Raw genomic sequence first — 12,357 nt, 5'->3', positions numbered from 1 at the left:
CTGCCTCCCGCTGTTTGGTCAAACTCATGCTGGTAGCTTCCAGAAGATAGCTGGTAGTTTCCAAAAGATAAAGATAACAAATCCATGATGGGGGTTGAAAACATGCGGAAAGTTAAATACTAAAAGAAGGCCTGAAAGAAACTCTGACCTTTTAAGCATCCGGACAGGCATGTCCAAGCAAGAATGTTTTAAGCAGGTGCCAAAAAGAACATGGCGAAGGTGCTTGGTTGGCATCAAGAGGCAGGGAGTTCCAAAGGCTCTGTGCTGCTTTCAGGTGTGGGACAGGTGTGAAAAGCGGTTTGGTGGGCACAGGCAGGGGGGTGAGGTTTGTTGGGGTGTCTCCTACCTCCTTCTTTCCCCTTTCCCTGCAGGAGCTGTTGTTCAAGTCCAGGACGAAGAGGTCCGCCAGGGGGGCTGCCTCAGCACGGGCCAGGGGGAAGCACCGCTCGGGTGCCCGGGCCGTCTGCCGGGGCTGCTACTCGGGGCTGATGATCGTGGCCCCGCCTGGCCAGGGGAGCAAAAACGAGACTTGGATCGGGAGCCACTCAGAGTCCGAGGGAGATTCCAGCGAGGAAGATACTCTGCCTCCCAAAGCCTGAGACCCCACCTAGGGCGCAGAGTCCTCGCCAGACGCTGAAGAACAGACCTGGCGGGGACACCAAGGATCATCTAGTCCAACCCTCCCGTCACACAGGAATCACAGCTAAACATGCTGTTGGAAGTATTTTAGTGTTCCTTTCAAATTATGTGTTATCACCGATTGTAACCTTGTAAACTGCTTGGAAGACATTTTGACATGTAAGAAGTCAATTAGTTAATTAACAAAACATGCAATAAATAATCAATAATTTCAATATTTGTATTTCTTTTAAAAAAATAGAATAGCAGCTGGGGGGGGGGGAGGATTCTGCAATTTGGGAACAGGCCGGGGTGAGGGGATTGTAAACCCCTGCCTTGGTTTACAAACTTAATCCGTTCCAGAAGTCCGTTCCAAAACCAAACCGTTCCAAAACCAAAGTGCGCTTTCCCATAGAAAGGAATGCAAAACACATCAATCCATTCCCAAGAAAGTAAAATCCCTCTCTGCCTCCATTTCTTCCCCTTCTATTTGCCAGGAGGTGATGGGACCAGTGGCCAAGATCTTCGTTTTTTTGATGTTGAGCTTCAGACCATATTTTGCGCTCTCCTCTTTCACCCCCATTAAAAGGTTCTTTAATTCCTCCTCACTTTCTGCCATCAAGGTTGTGTCATCTGCATATCTGAGGTTGTTGACATTTCTTCCGGCAATCTTAATTCCGGCTTGGGATTCATCCAGCCCAGCCTTTCGCATGATGAATTCTGCATATAAGTTAAATAAGCAGGGAGACAATATACAGCCTTGCCGTACTCCTTTCCCAATTTTGAACCAGTCAGTTGTTCCATATCCAGTTCTAACTGTAGCTTCTTGTCCCACATAGAGATAAGGATTACGGACTCAAATAGAGATTACAAACTCCAGAAGGGATTACAGACTCAAACTCATAAAGATATGTATAACACAATAATTCGTTACAGAATTAGAGATAAGAGTTGTCCTGAGTTCTTGGTGTGCTTTTTTCTTGGTATGTTTAATAACAAGAACTCCAACTTATTTAACATGAGAAAATGTAGTCACTGCACATATTGCGCATGTACGTGGTCATCGTGTTGCCTAGACATTGCTGACATTCTCTTTGCAACACAGGGGGTTGTTTGGTTCCTAAAAAGAAGGCAAGCCCACCGCCTCTAACCCTTTCAGCCCCCTACTCACCCCCCTGCTCCCATGTTTTCCTGCCCCATCACCTGGCCCAGGAGTGGGGTCAAGTGGAAAAACCCTAGATGAGCAGCAATCAGGATTTCTCTCTGCTGGATTTACTAATGTTTAACAACTGGCGCCGCCTCCGTGACTCTACCTCTCCTGACTGCTACAGCGGGACGGGGAACATAAAGCAGCAAGAGGAGTCAGGGCAGGCATCCCGCAGGGACCCTCTTCGCAGGACCCTCGGAGATGGGGCCCTGGCTGTCCTGGAGCTTAGCTGCCACCTTCGCTCTTGTGGCCTTTTCCGACGGGGGATATGGGGCAGACGCCCCCAATGCTCTTCCAGAGAAAGAGGTTGGTACTCAGTGGGGGGAAAGGGTTTTTTTTCATGTTTCTGGTGGTCCCACAGACCTCTTTCCCCATCTCATCGCTTGTGAAGAAAGCCGGTTCCAGTTCTTGGAGTTGAACCGCGCTTGTGAAGTTTCTGGATTGTTACGGGGCGGGGGGGGGGGATGTTAGACCCTCCAAGTGTCCCTATTTCCCAGGGACAAGCCCGGATCTAGAGAAGCCGTCCCAGTTTTTGATATGATCCAGGAATGTCCCGCTGTTCCTGAGGGCATCTCTATTTTCATCAGTGAAATGTTAGTGGGTATGGAGTTATGTGACCCCTGAGCCAAGGATATACGTAGTTCTATAACCTTTAGAAGACACCTGAAAGCAGCCCTGTGTTAAGGAAGCCTTTTAAGTCTTTTAAGGTTTTATTATGTTTTTATATATGTTGGAAGCAGCCCAGAGTACTGGGGCAACCTAGTCAGATGAGTTACTTCTGGGTTTTGGTGCTTGCGCATGTGCAGAAGACCTAATCACAACCCACGCGTGCGCAGACGCAGCGCTACATGTTGCGAACGTGCTTCCTGCATGAATCACGTTCACAACCTGAGCGTCCGCTCTATTATTATTATTATTATACAGGACAGCCCTATTTATCATCAGAGAAGTGTTGGAGGGTATGAGATGTTTGGGATCATTAGGTATTACAAGGCCGTCTGACATACCGTAGTATTTTTAGAGGTAATACGTAATGTGGGGGGTTGGGGGTTGGGAGGGAGTATCTTCAACATTTATCCTAATCCTCACCTGTTAAGGAGCTACAATTTGGAGATTTCAGAACTGGAAGGGACGTGGAATGCATGAGGCAGCTGTAACTCAATGCCAGAGCACCCCCTTTGCATGCAGAAGGGGTCAGGATCAGACCTTGACGTCTCCTGTCTGTCTGAAACCCTTGGGTGTCACTGCTGCTCAGTGTAGACCCCCAGACATGACTGAGTTAGATGCCCTAGTGATCCAGTTCAGCATAAGGCCAGATCTTATGTTTGGCGTACACCGGAAAGCACCTGATTTTGGTTCTTCGAGATCCATATCGGGTTGGTACCAGTGCCGGCTTTACGTATAAGCTAAACAAGCTATAGCTTAGGGCCCCACTCTCTTGGGGCCCCCCAAGAAATTTAAAGGAAGAAAAAACTGGATGTACATTTCCAAGATATAAGATAAAAAGCAAATAAAATAAAACCTACACACAGCAACAGTGTTCTGTGTTGTGTAGGCTCCTATAATGTAAGTCATGGTCCCTAAAATATCAATGGTTTGCTATTATTATTTCATGTTATAGCAAATTTCTAGAGACGAGATGATGAGTCTTTGTAAAGTGTGTTTCTAAATGCCAATGTGTTTGCATTATTAAGTTTGTTATGAATAAAAAATCCTTTTAGGTTAGAGCTTAATAATTATTTCACTATTAATATACTACTTCTGAATTGTATTTCAGTTCAACAATTAGCCTGCTCCCTAAAATATCACTGGTTTGCTCCTTTCTATATATAGAGTGCCTACATTCTGCATGTGCAAATGGCTTTAATAATAATAATAATAATAATAATAATAAATAAAATTTATTTATACCCCGCCCTCCCCAGCCAGAGCCGGGCTCAGGGCAGCTAACACCAATAAAATTTCAGTAAAAACATAATAGGGGGGGGGGGAGAGAAAAAGAAAGAAAAAATTTAAAATGCAGCCTCATTTTAAAAGTCAAAACCATAAGGGGAGGGAAACATAAGAATCAGACTGAGTCCAAACCAAAGGCCATATACCCTATATAGGGAAGCTTTTAATGTTTGATGTATTACAGTATTTTAATATTCTTTTGGAAGCCGCCCAGAGTGGCTGGGGAAGCCCAGCCAGATGGGCAGGGTATAAATAATAAATTATTATTATTATTATTATTATTATTATTATTATTATTATTATTATTATACCTATGAGGTCCGTAAATTACCATATAGCATATATTCAACACAAAAAGCAACAACAATTTGTGGTTGACAAAGGACAGCTGGACATAGAAAGGGCCCCGTTACTTTCAGGAGCTGAGGGCCACATCAAATCTAAATTCGGCCCTGGTTGGTATATTTGTTAGGACAACAAGAATGTCATGAAATACGCTTGCCGTCTTCCGAGCTCTTCAGAAAGTTGGCACCCACACGGTTTTGTGGGACTTTGCAGAGGACTCTGGTGGCACCTTCAACATGGAGAGTCGTAGCCAACCAACTCCTTCCCATGCATGCAAAGATTTACACCTGCACAGTGGAACCTCTCTGCTCTTTCCCCCCTTGGTATCCTATAAATCTATTCTGACAGTTCCCTCAACACTTAACAACAACCACAACCACAACCACAACCACAACCACAACCACAACAACTTATTATTTGTAACTCGCCCATCTGGCTGAGTTTCCCCAGCCACTCTGGGCGGCTTCCAACAAAGATTAAAAATACATTAAAAATTTCACACATTTTAAACTTCCCTAAACAGGGCTGCCTTCAGATGTCTTCCAAAAGTCGGATAGGTGTTTATTTCTTTGACATGTTCCACAGGAGAGCGTTCCACAGGGTGGGTGCCACCACCGAGAAGGCCCTCTGCCTGGTTCCCTGTAACCTCACTTCTTGCAGTGAGGGAACCGCCAGAAGGCCCTCGGAGCTGGACCTCAGCGTCCGGGCAGAACGATGGGGGTGGAGACGCTCCTTCAGGAATACTGGACCAAGGCCGTTTAGGGCTTTAAAGGTCAGCACCAACACTTTGAATTGTGCTTGGAAATGTACTGGGAGCCAATGTAGGTCTTTCAGGAAAGATGTTATATGGTCATGGCAGCCACTCCCAGTCACCAGTCTAGCTGCCACAGTTTCCGGGTCGCCTTCAAAGGTAGCCCCTGAGAGCCTGGTGCCCGGGTGCCCCACATCCCTTGTGCCTATGGGTAAGACAGCCCTGGCTCTAAGCAATAGCTTGTTTAGCTTATATGTAAATCCAGCACAGGTGGCACTGTGGGTTAAACCCCAGAGCCTAGGACTTGCCGATCAGAAGGTCGACGGTTCGAATCCCCACAACGGGGTGAGCTCCTGTTGCTCAGTCCCTGCTCCTGCCAACCTAGCAGTTCGAAAGCACGTCAAAGTGCAAGTAGATAAATAGGTACCGCTCCGGCGGGAAGGTAAACGGCGTTTCCGTGCGCTGCTTTGGTTCGCCAGAAGCGACTTAGTCATGCTGGCCACATGACCCAGAAGCTGTACGCCAGCTCCCTCGGCCAATAAAGCAAGATGAGCGCCGCAACCCCAGAGTCGGCCATGACTGGACCTAACAGTCAGGGGTCCCTTTACCTTTAAATCCAGCACTGAGTGTGGAAGCTCAAGGCATTGGGCTGCCCGCTGAGAGAACGGGGTGCAAGAACAGGATCAGGACCCTGATCCAGCAGCCAGGTTTTCCTTAGGTTCTCAGGCCCTCCACTGATGCTGAAATCCTAATCGGTGACTCTCCAATATCACTGCTGTTGGTCTTGCAGGAGGACCCCGGGAAGAGGGACCTGGTGGTGCTGCGGATTCCCAGGACAACCCAGCGCCAGAGAACCAGAATGACCGCTTACCGAGCCGGCAGCCTCTCCGCCCTCAGCAGAGGCCTCATGACGAACTTGGTGAGTGTCTGGGCTGTTGTGTTACAGATGGGTAGCCGTGTTGGTCTGCCATAGTCAAAACAAAATAAAAAAAATCCTTCCAGTAGCACCTTAAAGACCAACTAAGTTAGTTCTAGGTATGAGCTTTCGTATCTGACGAAGTGTGCATGCACACGAAAGCTCATACCTAGAACTAACTTAGTTAGTCTTTAAGGTGCTACTGGAAGGAATTTTTTTATTTTGTTTGGGCTGTTGTGTGACATCAAAGATGTCTCACCCTGAGTCAGAGTGGTGGTCCATGGTGCCCAGTATTGTCTATTGACTGGCAGCAATTGGTCTCTCTGAGCCCTACCTGCAGATGTTGGGGGTTGGTACGAGAACATATCAAGACCCACCTGGATAAGGCCAAAGGGGGCTCATCTAGCTCCGCATCCTGCTCACACTGGCCAACCAGGTCCCCCTTATGAGAAACCCTCACGCAGGATCTGAGCATGAGAGCACTTTTCCCTCCTGGGGCTGCTGGGATTCAGAAACATTGATTCCTCCGGCTTTGGCCCGTAGCCATCAATAGCCCCCTCCTCCACCAGTCCTCTTTTAAAGCCATTTTGGCCATCGCTACTTCCTGTGTCGGGGAGTTCCACAGCTAAACTACGCATGGTGCAAAGAAGCAATTTCGTTCACCTGTGCCGAATCTTCCAGCCTTCAGCTTCATTCCAAGTTCTAGTGTTACAGGAGACTGTACCCACTTCCTCCATGTAACGCGTAACTTTGCAAACTTCTTCTTTTTAATTAATATTTTATTAAGTTTCCAAAAATAACAACAAAAGCATCATCAGCAAATTTTTAAACCATAATTTGGATTGACACCCCTCCCCTCCCTCTCTTGGTTCCATTATTTAATACTCGTTTACACACGTCCTTAAATCCTTGTACTCTTAATATTTCAATTTTAAACCTTCATCTTATTACAAGCAACTTTTAAAAGTTATATTACTGGAAAAATCAATACACAAAGCTTAAACAAGATGCACTAAACATTTGCCCCTTTTTAAAAATTCAAAGTCCTTTTTCTTTCTTGGGTTTCAAGTTAACTAATTTGTCCTGCATAGTTCTGTAGTTTATTTTGCCCATCTTCTTTGGCGGAGATTTCTTCCTTCTGTAGGAGCTGGCTAGTCTGGCTAGTCGGTCTTGGCCTGGGATCCACTCTGGAGTACTGGAACAAAGTCTCTCGTTCAAAAAGTCCAACAAAGCCTGGACATGTCATAATTCCATTTTTTTTTTAAACAACAGTCATTTTCCCCATTCCTTTCCACTCTTTATATGTTTTCTCCCAGGCCTAATTTTGCAAAATTCTATTCCGTTTGCCTCTCGCCCGCCTTTTCTCCCCACAGAGAAGTCTGTGGCCTTCTGCATGCGCGGCACCTGCCCTCTCCGTGCCAAGATGCTCAGACAGGGCAGCCCCCCCTGGACCCCCCGGGACACTCTGTCCTCTCGGGCCTTAATCTGGCTCCAGGAGGGAATGTCCTCTTGGTAATCCAGGACAGCCAGGCAGTCTAAGGACTCCTCATTCTGCTCCACGGAACAGATGAGCCCAGGGATCCCGGCCACAATGCGGCCAGAGTCCAGTTGCAATCCTTTCTATCGGACAGGCTCCAAAACACGTTTTGTCTCGGCCGGTTCCCTCTGAAGCTGGAGCCAAGGAAGATTCCTGGAGAGAGACAGGGAGGGAGACTGCGAGTTTTGCAGACTGATAATCTCCCATCTCCTGCCTTAGCTAGTAAATTCCTCAGCTGAGCCACACAAACCTCTCGGCTCAGTTTCACAAACTATGGAGCCATACAACCATAACCCATTGGTCTGTAAGGGTGGAGGTGCTCTTTTAGTATACAGGACTATTTTATTTTAAATTTTTGATGACGATATTTTTGTTTATTTATTTCTACTTTTCAAGTTTCTACATTTCACTCCTTTTATACATTTCGCTCATCTTGCAATCATTTCGACATTTCAAATCTCGACTTCCTTCCCCCTCTTTCTGCGGTTCCTTAAATTCATTTTCCATACCTTCTGCATATCCAAGTTAACTTAATTTGCTCATTTGTTCATCTTCTTTAAATATGTACTCTTATAAAACTTCAGGTTGTTACAATAATCCTGCCAATGTTTTAATCAGTTTGCAATTTATCTGTAAATATTCAACAAACCATTTCCATTGTTTTATTAAAAAAAATTGTTATCTTGATTTCTTATTCTTCCGGTAAGTTTCGCCATATTTGCATATTCCATAAGTTTTTGTATCCATTCTTCCTTTGCTGCGACTTCGGCTTCTTTCCATTTTGGGGCAAGTAACAGTCTTGCAGCTGTAGTAGCATACTTGAATAAGTTTCTTTTTTTATTAAAATATGTTTTTATTAAATTTTACATAACAAATTGAAATTCAAACATTAAACACCCTCATCATCATTTAAGATTCCCTGAATCCTTCGACTCCCCTCCGCCCTTCCACGGTTACCATTATCAATCTCCCCCCGCCCCCAACGGCTTATCTTATTTTCTCTATTTTTTTAAAGAAAAATAATCTATTTTTACCATAGGTTTTTTTGTACATTACAAGCATTACTCAAATCCTGCCAAAGTTTTTCGTTTTTTACAGTGTTCTCTTAAATACATTATAATTTTTTTTTCCATTCTTTCTTAAAATTCTTCTTTTCCTGGTTTCTGATTTCCCCCGTCAATTTTGCCATTTCGTCGTAGTCCATCATCTTCATCAGCCATTCCTCTCTGGTACATGAATAAGTTTTCATACAGTTTAGGTAGTTCTGTCCCTATAATTCCCAAAATTTGGGGAATAATTAATTTCGGGTTTTAAGCACCGGGAGCTCCTTCGGGTTTTCAAAATAGAGGTTAAAAAGGTAAAGGGACCCCTGACCATTAGTTCCAGTCGTGGCCGACTCTGGGGTTGTGGCGCTCATCTCGCTTTACTGGCCGAAGGAGCCAGCGTACAGCTTCCGGGTCACGTGGCCAGCATGACTAAGCCGCTTCCTGCGAACCAGAGCAGCGCACGGAAACGCCATTTACCTTCCCACCGGATCAGTACCTATTTATCTACTTGCGTTTTGACGTGCTTTCGAACTGCTAGGTTGGCGGGAGCAGGGACCGAGCAACAGGAGCTCACCCCGTCATTGCGGGGATTCGAACCGCCGACCTTCTGATCGACAAGCCCAAGAGGCTCAGTGGTTTAACCCACGGCGCCACCCGCGTCCAAAATATAAAATAAAAGCAAATAAAATAAAATCTACATCCAGCGTTTTGTCCTATGATGTAATTCATGGGCCCTGAGGGTGTGGCATGCTGTCCGCGGTGGCGTGGTGTGCATCCTGGGGGTGTGACAGACGTCCTGGGGGCGTGGCATGCCGCTTGCAGGGGCGTGGCACCTGCCACGGTGGGGGTGCGCGATTCGCGTGTCCCAGGGTGGTGGCCACGATGGTACCCCCCTCTCCGATGGTGCCAGGGGCAGTACGCTCCCCCTGCCCCCCCCCCGTTCCTCCGCCAGTGTTTCCAACTGTGCACTCTCCTCTCCTCCCTCACAGAGCGCTCCAGAAAAAGAGAGAGGAGAAAAGGTCCGCCACGAGAGAAGAGCAAGCAGAAACAGGGAGCTTTGCTGGGGGTGCAACGGGACTCTGTTACCCAGCCGCGCAGGAAGCAGAGAGGTAATCCTGTTGTCTATATGCTCCGTTGAGCTCTAGGTTAGATTACGGCAGTGCCGGATTTACATATAAACTAAACAAAGTATAGTTAAGGGCCCCACTCTCCCCCCCCCCCAAAAAAAAAACCCAACCTGGGTGTATATTTCCAAAATATAAGTTAAAAAGCAAATAAAATAAAACCTACATACAGCAACAGTGTTTGTGTGTTGGGTAGACTCTTAGGATGTAAGCCTGCTTGCCTGCTCCCTAAAAAAATCACTGCTTTGCTCCTTTTTACACATAGGGTGTCTACATTCTGCATGAACTGGTTCCATGGCAACATGTGCTAATGGCTTTAGATACCTATTAGGTCCATAAATTGCCTTATAGCATATATTCAACACAGGAAAACAGAGACAATTTGCTGTTGACAAAGGACAGGTGGACATAGAAAGGGCCCCATTACCTTCAGTAGTTTAGGGCCTCATCAAACCTAAATCTGGCCCTGGATTACGGCAACATATTATATGTAGGGCTCCCTCTGAAGACAGTTTGAAACCTCAGCTGGTGAAGAATTTGGCAGCTAGATAGCTGACTGGGGCAAGGAGGCACACCCTCCAACATTTCTCCCGTGAAAATAGGGACGTCCCATTCCATAATGATAATTTTACTATTTATACCCTACACATCTTACTGGGTTGTCCCAGCCATTCTGGGCAGCTTACAACATATAGGTAAAGGTAAAGGTACCCCTGCCCGTACGGGCCAGTCGTGTCCGACTCTAGGGTTGTGCGCCCATCTCACTTAAGAGGCCGGGGGTCAGCGCTGTCCGGAGTCACGTGGCCAGCGTGACAAAGCTGCATCTGGCGAGCCAGCGCAGCACACGGAAATGCCGTTTACCTTCCCACCAGTAAGCGGTCCCTATTTATCTACTTGCACCCGGGGGTGCTTTCAAACTGCTAGGTGGGCAGGAGCTGGGACCGAAAGATGGGAGCTCACCCCGCCGCGGGGATTCGAACCGCCGACCTTTCGATCGGCAAGTCCTAGGCACTGAGGCATTTACCCACAGCGCCACCCACGTCCCCGCTTCCAACATATAGAAAACACAATAAAACATTAAACATTTTAAAACTCCCCTATACAGGATTGCCTTCTGACAGCTCGGGGGTCGGATAACTCCAAACCCTCCAATATTTCTCCAATGAAAATAGGGACATCCTAAGGAAAAGCGGGACATTCCGGGATCAAATCAGAAACTGGGACGGCTTCTCCAAATCAGGGATGTCCCTGGAAAATATGGGCACTTGGTGGTTCTGAGGTGGTTTGAGCATCTTACACCCATCTTGGTCCATCTGCACTGGCTACCAATTAGTTTCTGGGCCCAATTCAAAGGGCTGGTTTAGACCTATAAAGCCTTAAATGGCTCAGGATCCCAATACCTCAAGGTCCGCCTCTCCCCATATGAACCGCCCTGGACCCTGAGATCACCCTCTGAGGCCCTCCTTTGTGTGTCTCCTCAAGAGGTTCGGAGGGCGGCAACACAAGAGCGGGGCCTTTTCGGCAGTGGCTCCCCTTTTGGGGAATGCTCTGCCCAGGGAGAGTCACCTGGCTCCTTCATTATATACCTTTAAGCGCCACATAGATGGCTGATAGAGTGATTTGGGGCATTTGAATACCTTCAGTACTTTCCCTTGATATAATAGGGTCCATGTTTCATAACCTTGTCTTGTTTAATCATAAATAGCTCCAGTCACCGCCTTCCTTGCCTGTGGTTTATTTGTTTTGGTTTTGTTTTATGTTTGTTTTCGTTTAACAGGGGTATATAATTGCATATGGATTATGCATATTGCCATCAGATCCTGTTTGTTAGCACCGTATTTTGCTGAATCTTGTATAACCTTTTTAATGAATAGATAGCTAGATAGCTAGCTAGACAGATAGCTAGCTAGATAGATAGATAGATTAGATAGATAGATAGATAGATATAGATAGATAGATAGATAGATAGATAGATAGATATAGATAGATATAGATAGATGATATTTAGATAGATAGATAGATAGATAGATAGATAGATAGATAGATAGATGATAGATAGATAGATGAGGAACAACTGTTTAGAAATTGCTGCCTGCATTGTGGTTTTATTTTCCTCTTCCCTCCAAGTTCCTTTCCCCTTGCATGCCATGTATTTTTTTTCCATATTGTGAGCCTGAAAGTAAGGATTATGTTGTTTTGATTGTACATAGGTCACTCTGGGAGTCTTTCTGGCTGGAGAGCAGGGAACTAAGTGTTGTAAATATGTCAGTAATAAATAAATTTTCTCATGCCTTCCTGTCTCCTGGCACAGGGCGACTCCAGCAAGAAGCCAAGACACAGCCAGAAGAGTAGGGACTCCGATTCTCTGGAGGTGCCGTTGAGCCATCACAACGTTACAGAGGACGGTGAACAGAAAAAGGCCAGTGAATGGTTGCCGCAAATGAAAAGAAAAGGTTAAAAAGAAGAACATGCAACATTTCCAAGCAACCTGAAGATCATTTGTCGCTGGCAATGAAGGAATTGTGGATGTTACGTGAGCCATGTTGTATTTGTGGGCAATTTGCTCCCCTTCTTAACCGTCTCTGGATTCTTTTCTGCAGAATAAGAATGAAGGAAGCCTTGAAAAAGCCTTGGAGAATCCAGCAACTGGGCTTAAGCAAGGGATCTGCTTGCTCTCGAGTTGCTCTCCTTCTCTGGAATCCATAAAAATAAAATAAAAAGTATTTGCCACCTGTGAATTCTGTGTTGCTTCTTTCTTTCTTTTTTATATATAATTTTTATTAAATTTTTCTATTTTACATTTTGGAATATTCATTTAAACACTCTTAAATCAATGACTTCCCTTCTTCTTTTCCGTAGT

The 12,357-nt window shown here is 45.7% G+C and overlaps 3 protein-coding genes across 6 annotated transcripts in view; all 3 read left to right on the top strand.

The window, feature by feature from the left end:
- The window catches only part of LOC310827836 (uncharacterized protein), a 50,364-nt gene extending 38,129 nt beyond the window's left edge, over positions 1-12,235 (top strand). For 3 of the 4 annotated variants that reach the window (XM_083704335.1, XM_083704334.1, XM_083704337.1), the window contains one exon: positions 372-1,226. In XM_083704335.1, the coding sequence (XP_083560461.1) occupies positions 372-599 (228 nt within the window). In that variant the 3' untranslated portion in view covers positions 600-1,226. Of the gene's footprint in view, positions 1-371; positions 1,227-5,664; positions 5,794-9,362; positions 9,483-11,808 lie in introns of those variants that run through there. The other variant, XM_083704333.1, reaches the window with a different exon arrangement.
- The window catches only part of LOC310827680 (uncharacterized protein), a 919,426-nt gene that overhangs the window by 144,961 nt on the left and 762,108 nt on the right, over positions 1-12,357 (top strand). The window lies entirely within an intron of this gene.
- The window catches only part of LOC310827821 (erythroblast NAD(P)(+)--arginine ADP-ribosyltransferase-like), an 840,324-nt gene that overhangs the window by 227,121 nt on the left and 600,846 nt on the right, over positions 1-12,357 (top strand). The gene's annotated exons all lie outside the window — the stretch shown is intronic.

This window comes from Podarcis gaigeae (genome assembly GCF_964106915.1).
Source record: "Podarcis gaigeae genome assembly, chromosome: 12".
Classification (NCBI taxonomy): domain Eukaryota; kingdom Metazoa; phylum Chordata; class Lepidosauria; order Squamata; family Lacertidae; genus Podarcis; species Podarcis gaigeae.
Note: the sequence above shows the minus strand (reverse complement) of the source record. Positions and strands in the feature narration are given on the sequence as shown.